Raw genomic sequence first — 16,117 nt, forward strand, 5'->3', positions numbered from 1 at the left:
TAGAAATTATTTGTCACAAATTTCAGATAAATAAACTTGTGTAAAAAGTAGCATTGTTCTTGATTCTCGTTTTAGGTAGGTTTTATATGGTTTTATATTTGTTGTCGTATATGATATTTTATATGATAATAAATCCGTTTTAGATGAATTCAAACTGATATCTCTTCACAAGAATAAGAGTATAGTATTACACTTATTACAAAGCCTAGATGGCGTAGGATTTCCAATTTTCAAGAAATATGCACATAAAGTAGAGCAATTCGTAGAAATATCTGAAAGAATTGCAATGATTAGGCTAAATGTAAACGAGAACATCTCCCTGAAAATTATTCAAGTATACACTCCAACCGCAGCACATCCCGATGAAGAGATAGACGAATTTTATGAGAAAATTGCAGAAATTAGTACGAATTATCACAGCTCGTATACGATGGTAATAGGAGACTTCAACGCTAAGATCAAACAACGACTTGAAAAAACCGAAAACTATATAGGACAATTCGGCTCTGGAGTTAAAAATGAGAGAGGAGAAACCTTGGTTAACTTTCTACAAGCACATGCAATGAACATATTCTATAAGAAAAATAATAAAACCTCAAAGAAAGTGGACGTGGCTATTCCTAGACGGAAAAACTCGAAACGAAATAGATTACATACTGTGTAATAAAACAGATATCATACAGGACGTATAATATCAACCATACGTATAATTACCAAACTGCATTTAAGAATGTTTACAAAACAAGATATTGTCAAGCTTTGTAAATAATTTTTTGTGTTTTCACCCTCTAATTATCCCGCGATAAAGCAAGTTGCTTAAATATACTAATCCACGCTAAAATTTGTACCCATAGCCCATAAGGAATTTGCAACAAAATATGTGGTCGACTGTGTGGTTGATTTACTAATCTCTGTTTTTGAACCCCCAAAAATTTCAGCCATAGGGTATGTGGTTTTAATATTCCCCACATTTTACCCAAGTATGTGGAATTACTACTCATTGTTGTTGAAACCCTAAAATTTGACCGCAGGGTATGTGATTTTACTAATTGCTGTTTATGAACCCCCCAAATATTATCCATAGGGTATTTATCTGTTTTTAAAAGTTTTTTAAAATTCTGTCAACGATTTCCAAATTATTGTTTCAAAATATCCTTCAAGTAACGATTCATATTTCACTAACAAATAGTCTGCGAAAGAACCATCTCCGCCTTTATGCATTGCATTATAGAATCCTATTGTTTTTAAAGAATTTCACAGCAGTCCTTATAACTATTTTGCTGTATTCAATAAAAAATATGTAATAATACCCACATATAGTGACAAAATCAAAATCAGCAACACTATTCTTAGCTCTCCACAAGGAAAATAAAATTCCTGTAGTTGTATGTATAAAAGGTATTATATTATACTATAATAGACCTTTTATAAAGAATTTTTAAATAAAACTTTTATTCTTAGATCTCTTTTGAACTGCTACAAGGAAGCTACGGTTATATTATTATATCTACAGATGCATCAAAACGACAGAAGGAACTAGTTGTGTATTGTATGTGCAGTCAATTATAAACTGGGTTTGCAATATTCTCTTATATATAAAGTGAAAATTAGTTCAAACCAAATCTTCATTATACGTTGCAAGATTCTAATGTAATTGGTCAGGATAAGTATGATAGATATACTGGCGTTGCAATTTTAATTAAAACAACTATTTCATTATGTCAAATAAATATATTTATTTAGCTATACTTGAAGCGTTAAAATATATTTAAAAGTCCGGCAAGAGACATTTTAATTCTTTCAGAATGCCTCTCAGTTCTACGGAAAATACTAAAAATATTATGTTCCACACACAATTTAGTAATCCTGATGTCTTTCTCATAAATATTCAGTTAAAGCATTATTTAGCATTCTCTGGCGTCAATATAAAATTCATTTAAACATTCATTCATTTCATTATTCAAAGTTATCTTTGGTAACTTTATAGTGGTAACTGCATCTTTAATGAACATTCTTAATACTACGTTTTATTGAATTGCTTTAAACTTTTTTAACGAGCTAACACTATAACAATTACATCTTTTTTCTCTTTTTAAATAAAACATTTTAAACAAATGTAAGTATTCAAACAATTTATTAAATTATATATATACAAGTCTTCCATGATCACTATCTACTAAATAATATGCATCGCTTTCTTTATATTAATAATTAAAATATATTATGTTATTGTGTATATAAATATATCACTTTAACTAATGTTTATGTATGTTGTCTCTCTTGATGTGCGTGGTGTTCCTTTTCCTTCAAGTGGTGTTGTTGATGGTGAGACTTCTCTTTAGGGCCGTGTGTTTCGTGATGTTTTTCATGAGCGTGTTTTTGGTGATGACTTTTTTCTTGGTGATGGATTTTATGGCCTTCATGATGCTTAACCTCAGCATGTTTATGATGGCTGTCGTGGTGTTTTACTTCAGCCTGTTTTTGGTGATGGCTATCGTGGTGTTTACCCTCAGCGTGTTTCTGATGATGCCTCTCATGGTGTTTTTCTTCAGCGTGCTTCTGGTGATGGCTTTCATGATGTTTAACTTCAGCTTTGTGATTATGGTTGCCGTGATGTAATGATTTGTAATGACCGTGATGACCTAAAAATCAATAGATAATTCAAAATTAAAAAGAATACACTCTACTTTATGTTTGAAAATAAATCTTCGTTATAAATATGGTTAAACGGATATTTTGTTTATCCTATTCAAGCATTTTTGTTTTTACAGGATATATTAAAGATTTTAAAACGTATGTCCACAAAATATAGTGCGCATTATATACTTCTTCGATACATACCAACGCTTTCGATTCATACTGCCACTAATTTTATAAGATTTTATTAAAATAAAACAGATATATCTGGGCATTTCACATAAACAACACGTTAGAGTTATCTGTGAAAATAGCCAGATTTGAAATTTTAAAACTTGCACTTCCAGAAAACTGTGATTCATGTACACGGATAGCTGCCATCAACTTTGTTATTTTTGATAGAAAATGAGATTATTATGAACAATTTGTAATAATTTGTATTTATGAACCGTACATATAAATATATATAAAATATCTATTAAACTGAAAATTACTACACTATAGGGTTCGAGGAAGACAAATAAGAATTTGTTATCATCTTTGACGGTGCTCCTAGATGGCTTTAGGTAAATAGTCCTAATTAGGTGAAACAATACTATTTCCTTTTTTCACAACTCCTGCTTTATTATATAACTTGGGAATTATTTGCGGTATTTTCGTGGTGGCAGATACAGTATGCATTGCAACATTTAAATTCACATGTCTTGAGAACGCCTTAAAATGTCGATACCAGGGTAGTGTACGTTTTTGGTTTAATTAAAAAAATATATTCCGTTGTTATAGGGTTACTTTTAAATATAGAGAACTGTAGTAATATGAAAGATAATTCAATTATTGTCAAAAATTTATTTATGATGAAGTCAAAAAATATAGGTACTTTGTTTTATTTAAAATTATGGTAGTTATTAAAAATGACGTAGAATTTGGAAACATCCCAAATTTATCAATCGGATTTTGATGTAAACTCGTTGGACAATTAATTTCTTATGATGCTGAAGTCATAAAATTTATCCAAACAGAATCTATAATTTTAATATTATATAAACCATTTCATTAAAAAACAATCGTAAATATTTTAGTTGCATAGGGTAGATCTGGAAAATCCCGACATATCGGGACACAGTGGGTTTTGGTTTTATTTTAAAGGCGAGTTGACACGATCCAAGAATGCTTGGATTCCAACTTAGACCAAGTGTACTTCTACCAAGTTGGTTGCCACGGTTAAATGGCTTAGATGTCAAATAACATTGTAAATACGGTGGAAGTGATTGTGGAAGGTGTTCTAGTGGAAATTTTCTTGATATATGAGCTTAAAGTCCAGAAAAAAGGAATAAAAAAGAAAAAATGTCGCATTTCTACCATTGTCCAGTAAATACTTAACGTTTATTTTAAAAATCCCCTAATCAGCGTATCGTCTCTCCGGCTGAGGGCTGATGAAGGCAATTAAAATTTAATGACTTTTTCGTCTGAGAATGTAGGGAGTATCGAATATCATATTATAAGAATATATACAATTGCGTAGATATAGTTAGGGTTAGTGAGTCGAATTTGTACCACCGAAGGAAACTGAACTAAATAAAACTTTTAAATTCACATATCTGTATTTTAATACAAAAGAAATTTTTTTGTAATAGAAATTTAACTTTGTATTTTTTCAAACCAGGAGTCTCATGCGAAAATTAATCGTAGAACATTCCTAACGTAATAACCATTCTTATTTTTATATTCCTTTATCCGTACATTCCATATTGCTTCCTCAGCTTCGTATAACTCCATGAATCTCACACTCTCCCTTTCAGACCATTTTCTTTTTGTGTTTACTTCTCGTTTTAGATTTTTTGACAACGACGCCATTTTAATTTTAATACCACACTACTTGGATTTAAGGAAGTTGGCCAGCTGCCCACTTAAGGTGGGTTGACACGATCCAAGCATACTTGAATTCCAACTTGGGCCAAGTGGACTTGTACAAAGGTACTTGTACCAAGTTGGTTGCCACGGTTAAATGACTTGGATGTGAAGTCAAGTCAAGTGATTGTGGAAGGCGTTACATGAGATGAAATCCAGAAAAAAGGAATAAAAAGAGAAAAAAATCCGCATCCTTATTTTTATATTCCTTCATCCGTACGTTCCATAATGCTTCCTCAGCTTCGTATGACTACATAAATCTAACACTCTCCCTTTCAGACCATTTTCTTTTTGTGTTTACTTCTCGTTTTTGATTTTTCGACACCGACGCCATTTTCATTTTACAATACCACACGACTTGAATCCAAGGAAAATGGCCAGCGTTCTACTTAACTTGGATATAATCTGTTGATACAAGTGTTCTTGGATGAACAGGTGACACGATCAAAGTAGCTTCGAAGTGTTGCGCGTGCAACGTCAAAGCAGACTTTAATCAAGTACACTTGGTCGTGTTAACCCGCCTTTAACTTGGATAGAATCTGTTGATACAAGTGTACTTTGATGAAAAGGTGACACGATCAAAGTAGCTTCGAAGTGTTGCGCGCGCAACGTCAAAGCAGACTTTAATCAAGTATACTTGGATCGTGTCTTTAGTTAAAGACGTCACTGCTGAGCGCTGCTACTTAGCGGGAGACACAACAGTTAGCGCTCAGTTAGTTTCTGTCATTCCACCAAACTAGTTATTTTATACTGATTTGTTATGTGTTCTATTAGTTTTTGGTCTAATTACTGACTTGTCTACAAATCAAGGTAACTCTATAACAAATTATATTAATAAAACACCACGTAGACGAATAGAAAGTGCAAATTGTAAAGATAATTTTGGTATAGTTCATATTACATTTTAACATTCAGTTAAGTCTGTGGAATTGTGTAACCGCCATCTTGTCCTACAGGGGTAATGCCGACACACCAATGGAGTGTGTCGGCACTATCGACAGCTGTCGGTATTACCCCATTTATTTTAAAATTAAATATGCAGTTATTTGATACATAAGTCGTTGCTTTTGATGTGTTTTAGTTGCTTAAATCGAGAAAACGGACAACGGAAAGGAGCAAATGGAACGAGGAGACACTAAAAAAGGCATTTAAATTGGTTCAAGGTGTACATCCATAAAAACTATTGCCGCTAAATAGAATATTCCAAGAACTACGCTTCATGGTCGTCTCAAATCTAATTCTACCGAAGGAAGGAAATTCTACTTTTCAGCAGAACAAGAAGCTAAATTAACTGATGATATCAAACCAGTTTGATGACATTACTTTGACAGACTTACGGAGACTTGCGTATGAACTTACTGAAAAGCAATAAAACATAAAACATAAATTTAATAAAGGTACCCAACATAATTAAATATAATTTAATTATGTTATTTATAAAACATAATTATAATAATGCTGCCTTAAGCCTAACACAACCCTCAGCAAACCTCTGAACCGAGTTATTGCCTTTAACAAATCTGAAGTGGATTTATTTTTTTTTCAATTTGGAAGCAGTTTATAAGAAACATCAAAGAATTTAAGTCCACTAGAATATTTAATATGAGCGAAACCGGTATATCGACGGTCCAAAAACCTGGAAATGTGTTAGCTACTAAGAGCCAGTATCAGGTGGGCTCTATCACAAGTTGGGAAAGAGACAGAAACATTACGATTTTCTGCACTTTGAGTGCTTCAGGTGCATACATACCGTCCATGTTTATATATCCTGGGCAGAGGATGTGACCTCAGTTATAGAAAGGTGGACTAGCTGGAGCCATTTGCTATATGCTCCAGCTACTCCACCTAGGGGATAGATTGATTATTGGTAAATAAATAAATTTTCATTAGTCCAGTCAACGTAAGATAAAAGGGAGCCAAAAAACCTAATACATCCGTATTACCAATTAAGTCAAATAAATACTTAAGCTCCACCATTCTGTTCAAATTAACCAACAGTAAACCAAATGATATCTTTTGATAATTATTATCAACAATATCACATCTCTCATTGTACATCAAACGCTTAAGCTAACTTAAAAAACAAACCAGAAACATAAAATAAATATGATTCGATGTCAGATGAAGAACATGAAGGAAGACTCTTAAAATAATAATCATCTATGACAAACAATAAGATCAAAAAGAAAGGCTTAAACGTGAAAATTCAAAAGAAAAAGAAGCTCCAATTACACTCCCAAATATATTTCAATCACTTTCACAGGAAAACTCCGTAAATGATACGAATAAAAATCCTGCTTCAATTTTTGTATGATTTATGTGAATTACTATAGCAAAATATATACTATAGACACAATATAGGTGACTTTAGACACCTGAGTTCTACAGAACATTAATACATCGCGTACGAGAGGAAAACATCATCCAAGATCAAAAAGAAAGGCTTAAACGTGAAAATTCAAAAGAAAAAGAAGCTCCAATTACACTCCCAAATATATTTCAATCACTTTCAAAGGAAAACTCCGTAAATGATACGAATAAAAATCCCGCTCCAATTTTTGTATGATTTATGTGAATTACTATAGCAAAATATATACTATAGACACAATATAGGTGACTTTAGATACTTGAGTTCTGCAGAAAACTAATACATTACGTACGAAAGGAAATCATCGTCCACCATAAATACCAACCTAAGGAAGAGAGAGCGTACAGAGCAGTTATTCGAGACCTACATCACTTCTTTTCGATAAATGAAATAAAAGCGGAAATCCAGAAAAATGGTCATAAGGTAAGGAACATTACAAATGTCAGACACAGATTGAGCCATGAATCATTACCATTATTTTTTGTGGACCTTGAGCCTCGAACGAACAACAAAGAAAAATTTGGACTACAGTATATAAAACATTGTAAAATAAGGGTAGAACTACCCAGAAATAGAAGATATATACTACAATGTACTCGATTTCAAGAATATGGTTACACTAAAACATTCTGTGCAAACCCTATTACATAAAATGCGCTGGATTACACAATACAAAGCACTGCAAGAGACCAAAAAATATGCCAGCACCTTGCACTGCCAGAAGATAGACATTCTATTTATATCTGAAAGCCATGCTGCACAAAGAACGGTTATTAAGATACTTTACCATACTGTATATTATGCAAACCATCCAGACGGAGAAGCACATGCAGACTCTACTGTTATTATTAAATAAAAAATTAAACACTAATGCAGTCCAACCTTATATTACGAAAAAAATCCAAGCAGCAATCATTAAAATCGAAACAAACACCTTTCTCAGTGTAGCATCAGTCTACAGCCCATCTAGACATCCCATTTCAAGTGAAGAGTATCATGATTTCGTACAAGCTCTTGGATCCAAATTCATAGTAGTAGGAGAATGAAATGCCAAATACACCATATGGGGTTCTAGATTAATCACGCCTAAATTTCGAGCATTCATGAATATCATTCAACAGAATAACTTAAAATACTTATCAACGGGAGAACCCACATACTGGCCTATGGACCCCAACAAAATCCCAAGTTTGGTGGATTTTGCTGTAACAAAGGAATAGCTGACATCCATAGTGCAATAGAGTCAAACTTCGATTTAACATCATTTCACAGAGCATTAATAATAACTTTAAGCACACACATAATATGGATAACACCACCACCCAAACTCACAACTAAAGGAACAAACTGGGATGTTTTCCAAAATTCTGTAAATACAAAGATTAGACTAGATATTAGGATAAAAGAAAATCAAGATGTACAGAAAGCAGTAGACTATTTAACAACAGTTTTACAAACAACAGAATGAGAAGCAACACCACAGCGCCAAAGAGAAGTTTGCAAGAAAACCATAATATCCCCCTTCATATAAGAGAACTAGTAGAAGAAAAAAGAAGAGCTCGACGCATACGGCAACAAACGAGAAATTCACTAAATAAAACGTACCTTAACAGGATAAGTCATAGACTAAATAGAGCATTAAATAAAGAAAAAAACGACTCTTTCCAGTTTTATGTTTCGAACCTGTCACATGAACACCACTCTACTATATGGTAGTATATATACCACTAACTATATGGAAAGCTACAAAAAAAATTAAACGACCGACAATAATAAATTTACCTTTAAGAAAAACTGATATGATCTGGGCCCGCACAAACGTAGAAAAAACAACAGTATTCGCAGAGCATTTTGCAACTGTATTCTCAGCACCACATAATAATAACGATGAAGATGATAATATAAGAATATACTTCGAAACTACATGTCAACCATCTCCTCTGACAACATTTACTCCGACAGGGAAAGCTACTTTTACATAAAATCAAGTTGTTCCCATAAACGAAATTATACCATAACACCAATTCGGATATAGTCACTCAACTATCCAACAATGCCACAGAATAGTAAATATAATTAAAACAACTCTTGAAACAATCTCAACAACGCGCTAGAGTGTTTCTCGATATACAACAGGTATTTGATAAATTATGGCATAAAGGTCTTCTCTACAAACTGAAATTACACCTATATCCAACTATACTTTATACTAAAATCGTATCTTACTGACCGTTACTTCCAAGTCAAAATTGAAGACATCTACCGAATTTTTACCACATCATACAATCTGGCGTACTTCAGTGTAGTGTTCTGGGCCCATTTCTAAACAACTAGACTTAAACTAAAAATATGAACTGGCTATTTAACAAAGGGTCTTAGTTATCTCTTGAAATAAACTGCTTCTGTACAAAGTTATACTCATACCAGTTTGGGCATATGGAACAGAACTGTGGGGCTGCAGTAAACCTTCAAATACGAAGGTACTTGAAACATTCCAATCCAAAATATTCTGTATGATTAGTAAAGCTTCATGGTATGTATTTAACCAAACACTTCACAATGATCTGGACATCCCACTACTTAAGGACGTGGTGAAGAATCATTCAAAAAAATATAAAAATCGCAACACTGAACACAGCAACAAACTGATAAATAAGTTATTCACGTAACCACTTGCCGAAAGAAGATTGAAGAGAGTATGGTCAGAAGACCTTTTATCTGATACATGTCTAAAGTATGGTATTACGTGTATGGTCTACGTATTTACGATACAATAATCAAGATAATAGAAAAATTAAATTTCAAAACAAATAAAAAAATCAAACTAAAATATTCTTATTTAATATTACTATTCTCAATGAAAATGTGTTTTAAATTATTAGGACATCTATATTAAAGGAACATGTATGCAGTATATACCACTTATCTCATGAGAGTCATAGATATCCTCCCAAATAAAAAAAGTAAGGCATTTATTGTATATATGTTTTGATTCGGACTAGTTTTTGGTTTATTTAAGTATATTTTACATAATTCATTTGATACACTTACCACCATGATGTCTGTTACTGTCAGCAATATATTTGTTCTTATGCAGTCGAGAAGCTTAAACAAAGATCGGTTTATTAAAATTTTATAGTTAAATTTTTTAATCTGAAAAAATTGTTTAAAACTATAATTTTCGATAACAATGAGCTACGTTCGTTTTCAATAACAATGAAAATGACTTTTACGTCCCCAGATCTGAAATTATTTTGAAAATTGTACAATTGTATTTAATTTCATTATACTGGGTGCAAAAACAGTTTGCACCCATAATAAAAACAATTGTAAACGTCTATCAAAGTGGATGGAAGTTATAATAGACGGATAACTTACTAAACCTATAGATACAGCCAATGGAATGGGACAGGGTGGTTCACTAAGCTTTATGCTATTCAAGTTATCATGGACAAAGTCATAAAGAATGTCAATAAAGGAAGAGGATACATAATGGGGAACAACGAAATTTAAATTCTCTGTTACTCAGAGACTAAATAGAAAAAAGAATGGAACAATCACATCAGTTGAATGAAGAAAACAATAATTTAAATCACAATAGTCATCAAATGGTAGAACAAGTATCGGTGAACCGCACAAGAGATTGAGTGACAGTTTCCCATAGAGGCAAAAATCCGCCAATAAACAAATAAAATTGCTTATATAAAGTAATAAGACAAAGGAGACGTCTTTGGTTGGTCTAAGAATAGGTTGATATCTATTTTTCATACCTTTAAGGAATAAGGGTGGTTAAACACAAACATTTTTTTTTATTGTTTAAAGAAAATTTTTTAGTTTTATGTTTTTATGATGTGGCCTTTAAAAAATACATACAACCCTTAATCTTCACCCCTCTATTATTAACTCTTTTTTTAATAGCCATATTAGTGCGACAGAGTTAGTTACCATACTTCTCCAAAATTACTGGACCGATTTTTATGAAATTTTACATATACATTTGGTACGTCTGAGAATAGGTCGTAATCTGTTTTTCATACCCCTAAAAGCTAAGGTCGGTGTTTACCCCAATTTTTTTTTATTTTTTGGAAAATTGTTTTTGTTTTTTATGATGTGGCATTAAAAATACATATAGTCCTTAATTTTTACCCTTATATTACTATGCCTTTTTTTAATTGCTATACTAGTGTCACAAAGTTTAGTTGCCTCATTCCTTCGAAACCGCTTGACCGTTTTTAATGAAATTTCATATGGATATTCTTCTTCTTCTTCCTACTTTATAAATAGGCAAAATGCCTGTTTTACTTCGGATTTTAGCTTCAATTTACGTTGTCTGACCATCTTTTCCTCGGTCGTCCCAATGATCTTCTTTCATTTGTCATTTTCTGTCATTCTTTCGATGTGTTGATTCCATTCCACTTTTCTTCTTTTGGTCCACGCGTTTATTTCCTCTATACCACATCTCGCTCGTATTTCCTCACTTCTTACTCTGTCTCGTAGAGGTTAGTTTGTTATTTTTCTTAAGACTTTCATTTCTGTTGTTTCCAGTAGTCTTTGTGTTTTCGCCTGCTCTTGTTTCCTCTGTGTACGTCATTATCGGTCTTATTGTTGATTTATATATCCTGGTTTTCGTTTCCTTTGTGAGGTATTTGTTTCTCCAGATTGTGTTGTTGAGACATCCTGCTGCTCTGTTTGCCATGTTCACTTGTTTTTGTACTTCTTCTTCCACTTTTCCGTAGCTTGACAGTTTTATTCCTAAGTATTTAGTTTCCATCACTTGTTCTATTATCTTGTTATTTATGACTAGTTTACATCGTCTGGATATTCTTTAGGTCTGAAAATCTATTTTTCATACCCCTAAGAGGTAAGGGTGGGTCACCCTGAATATTTTTTTTATTTTTTGTGCAAAAATTTTTATTTTTATTTTTATGATGTGACATAAAGAAACATATATAGCCCTTAATTTTCACCTTTTCATTACTAACTTATATTTTTTAATTGTTATATTAGTGGTACAGAGTTTGTTTGTTTTGGCACCTTTTTTATATGGCACATTTTTCTACAATATTATATGTATAGTTGGTAGGTTTCAGAATCGGCCTTAATCTATTTTTCATACTCCTTAATGATAAGGGTGAGCCATCCAAAACATTTTTTTTTTATTTTTTCCAAAATTTTTTATTTTTATTTTCTTGTGTTGTGGCATTAAAAAAGACATACAACTTTTAATGTTAATAGCCATATTAGTATTACAGAGTTAGTTACCGTACTCCTTCGAAACGGCTTGACCGATTTTTATGAAATCTTATATGTGTATTTGGTTGTATATATTACTCTGAATTGTCTTTCAGGAAAGTTCTTTTCGTTTAAATCACTTGAAACAACTTTAAATCAGGATGACGTTGTCAACTATCCTACACAGTTTTTGAATTTATTTGAATTGCCTGGACTCCCACCTAACAATTTACAATCAAAAGTAGGATTAGTTGTCATTGTGCTGCGCAATGTTAATTAACCTGGACTGTGCAATGAAACGAGACTGACTGTGAAAAGGATAATGAATAATATGAAGCCACTATAATGATAATGAGGCAACAGTTATCAAGGCAAAATACACTTTAAACACATACATTTTAAACGTTTACAATTTTCCGTGCTTTTGACTTTTGCAATGCCAATAAACAAATCACAAAGCCAACCGTTAAAAGTTTGCGGAATTAAATTAGAGTTTCCATGTTTCGCGCATGAGAAATTATTCGCGTGTCGGAAACCCGTTATCGTTGTATATTTATGCAACCCAAAAAAAATAAAAATATTTTTTTTTTGCTTTATTTTCTGTTATTTTTTTCTGTATATTCTCTGTTTTTTTAGGCACAATATTTAATTCTAAGGCGGTACGAAGTTCACATGGTCAGCTAGTTAATATTATTAAAATTTTAGTATATTATGTTTTCTTATTCGTTAATTGGTTATTAAAATTGATCTATAATAACAAGGAATAAATCAAACAAAAGCTAAACATATTATTTTTAAGGAAATATGAATTTTCTAGTAAAAAAAAATTGATTCTTGTGAGATATGTAATTTAAAAGGAATAGTTTAGCTCTCGTTTGTAAAAAAATATATAAATTTACCTTCTTTTGGACCTCCTTTATAAACTTGACCATTGTTAGCTTTACAATAACATGGACAGGCTGAGAGAGTACCTAAACAGAATGCACAAAACGTAAACAAAATTATTAAATAAAATATTTTAACAAAATTTTATTTAGATTTAGATTAAAATAAATATTGAGATTATAATATACTTTTATAACCTTATACCTGGAGTTGAATTTTCTGTGGTAGAAGTAATCTCTGGAGTTGTTTCTGATTGGGTGGAACTAGTATTATCAACCGATGGTGTTGAATCATTACTTTCTGAAGTTGTAGGACTTTCAGGTACACCAGTTGTCGAATCAGTTAAAGTTTCAGTGGTTGTACTATCATGTGCCTCTTCAGTAGTTGTAGATTCATTATTTTCAGATGTTGTTGAAACATTTTCTTCAGTTGTCGTTGGAGTACTTTCGGCAGAGGTTACCGGAGAAGTTTCGGGTACCGTGCTTTCAATAGGAGAACTATTCTCAGATGTTGTAGATTCTGCATTTTCAGGTGTAGAACCTCCTCCAGGAGTTGTTAAATCTCCGGGTGACGCTGTTGTGGTTTCACTATTACTATTTTGTGTCGTTGAACTGGTTAGAGAACCTTTTGGTGTTGTGCCTTCTGTAGTTTTACATACTACACGACAAACTTTATCAGCTACAACAAATTTATGATTATTTTATTAAGAATAACGTAATAACATATAATACGAATAATATAAAATAATAATTTTCTATGTACTGATATATAGAAAAAAAATTTAAAAAAAATTGTATTAGTTTAAGACTCTTAATCAATCTCCAATTACAACTGTGTAAAAATAGAAGATACTTTAACAGATACAGCTTTAATTTAAAAGGATGTCTTCTATCAAACCTGCTTTTTAAAATATACTCAGAATATATCTTTAAATAAGCTTTAGAAGATATCACTTCTTTTTTTTTTCAGTACCCTGTCTGATTATCCAACGTTTTGTTCATAGCAGCTCGAAACAGTTTAGCAGATGTCTCTTGATACCACTCTAGTAGATTTCGGAGCAAGGACGTTCTTCTGCGACCTGAACCTTTTCTTCCGGCAATTTTGTCGTGTATTATGAGATGTAGAAGGTTATACCTCTCCGGATGTCTCATTACATGGCCGAAATATTGTAACTTTAGAATTTTTATTTGTTTTTGTTATTTCTGTGCTCTTTTTCATTCGGCGTAAACTATTTCATTTCTTATTTGATCAATCTAAAAACTGATCTAATTTAATTTGTTGTAATTGAACATCAAGAGACGCTTGTAGAACAAAAATAAGAATGTATTAAGAATACTGATAAATATAAATTTTAAACGATATTTACTGAGAAAAAATTAAAAGAATGTGTTGATTCCATATCCAGAAATATTTTTTAAGAAAAAAACAGTGTGTACAGTAAAAATGTTATGTATGTGTATATGAGATAAAGAACTTGTTTTATATGAAAACCCAAATAACAATAAATATTAAGATTTATTCCAATTAAGACAAAAAAGTAAAGTTGTTTTGAGGCTATTTTCTTGTGACATTTTAAAGTAATTACTATTTAAATGGGAATAAGCCACAATTAAAGGTTAAAGTACGTTTATTGACGTTTCAATTTCTAAATAAACGTACTTTAACCTTTAATTGTGGCTTATTCCCATTTAAATAGTAAAAAAGTAAAGATCCTGCATAAGAGTATATAGGCTTCTAGCATATAATGTAGAAATAGTACACACGAAAGAATCCTACATAAAAAAAAAGTAAAGTGGTAAGATTTTGAAAAAATACATAAAACTATAGACTGCTTGTAAATATGGTAGAAAGTTCAAAATATGGTATGGACTTCCGTTTTAGAAGGAAAAATATAAGAAATATTGTAGATAAATTGGTATTCATATTTAAGTGATAAAGATGACATTGCAACATAACAATAAGTACCTATACAAAGAACTAAAGTACCTATTCGAAGTACAATCAAAACCAAACAAATATTAAAGCTTTTGGAGTTAATACTAGTATGCAGGTTATAACAAAATATAATAATCCAAAATTTGAAAAAATATATACATAAAGAAAATACGTTTAAAAATAATAAATAAATTTACAGCGACACAAAATAAGATTTCGTAAAAGTTTTTCTGAGACATTTATATCAATATTCATTAAAAAGTTTAGAAGTTAAACAAAACTGGCAAACCTGGTTCAACCTGGTTAAAAAGTAAAAAAGTAAATTTCTTAGAGCCCTAAATTATTAGAGCTTGTTCAGGTTAAAATAGTTATAGCGTATAATTCTTATTGGTAAATTGGAAATGTGTTTAAGTACAAAGAAAGGTCAGCTGGAAATAAAAAAAATTAATTAGATTTAACCAAAGAAGTACGTACAGATTTATACCAAATTGGTCAGAGGAAGAATTGGAATACATAACTAGTATTAAACACAGAAAATGAAATCTTGTTAGCACATCACACAGCATTGTCCTATAAACGCTTTGCAAATACTTAAATGTGTACAAAAATACGTATTTAAAATAATATAGCAAATAAAAACCAGACACAATAGGTTCTAGATTAACGTTAAGTAGCATTTAAAATGATTATAATACCATAATTATCATGTTTCATAAGAATTATTTAAGTTTTGTTTTATAAGTTTTATTATAGAAGTCATATTATATTTCTTACCTAGTGTGGGTGAAACGATTAAATAAATAGAGCAAACCCAAAAAATTAATGTTCTATATTCCATTTTTGTTAGCTAACTACCTTTTCACCAAGTTAGCTGAGGTTCGATTAATGTTGAACTGTATTTAAATGTTTTATATGAAATTGTACAATGAGAAGAATTTCAACAATTATGAATATATTTTAAACATTCCTTTTTAGAGACCTTCAAGCATTCCTTTTTAATCAATAAAGAAAGATACCAAAGGGTAATTTTGCAAATGTGGACGGTGTTCGGTGTTTCTAAATATTTAACTAGAAAAACGTTACTTTAATTGACACAAAAATTTAACAACGTTGTATCCAATATTTAAATACTAATTTTAAGTTGTATATATA

The 16,117-nt window shown here is 31.3% G+C and overlaps 1 protein-coding gene across 1 annotated transcript; it reads right to left on the bottom strand.

Moving 5' to 3' along the window:
* Positions 1-2,117: 2,117 nt before the first annotated feature.
* Positions 2,118-15,896, bottom strand: LOC140434696 (uncharacterized). Its single transcript, XM_072523144.1, has 5 exons — positions 15,740-15,896; positions 13,235-13,708; positions 13,045-13,116; positions 9,965-10,018; positions 2,118-2,642 (listed from the first exon to the last, which is right to left on the bottom strand). The coding sequence occupies exons 1-5, from the start codon at positions 15,801-15,803 to the stop codon at positions 2,263-2,265; spliced, it is 1,044 nt and encodes a 347-aa protein (XP_072379245.1). The 5' UTR covers positions 15,804-15,896; the 3' UTR covers positions 2,118-2,262.
* Between the last annotated feature and the right edge of the window lie 221 nt (positions 15,897-16,117).

Source organism: Diabrotica undecimpunctata, chromosome 2 (genome assembly GCF_040954645.1).
Source record: "Diabrotica undecimpunctata isolate CICGRU chromosome 2, icDiaUnde3, whole genome shotgun sequence".
Taxonomy (NCBI): Eukaryota; Metazoa; Arthropoda; class Insecta; order Coleoptera; family Chrysomelidae; genus Diabrotica; species Diabrotica undecimpunctata.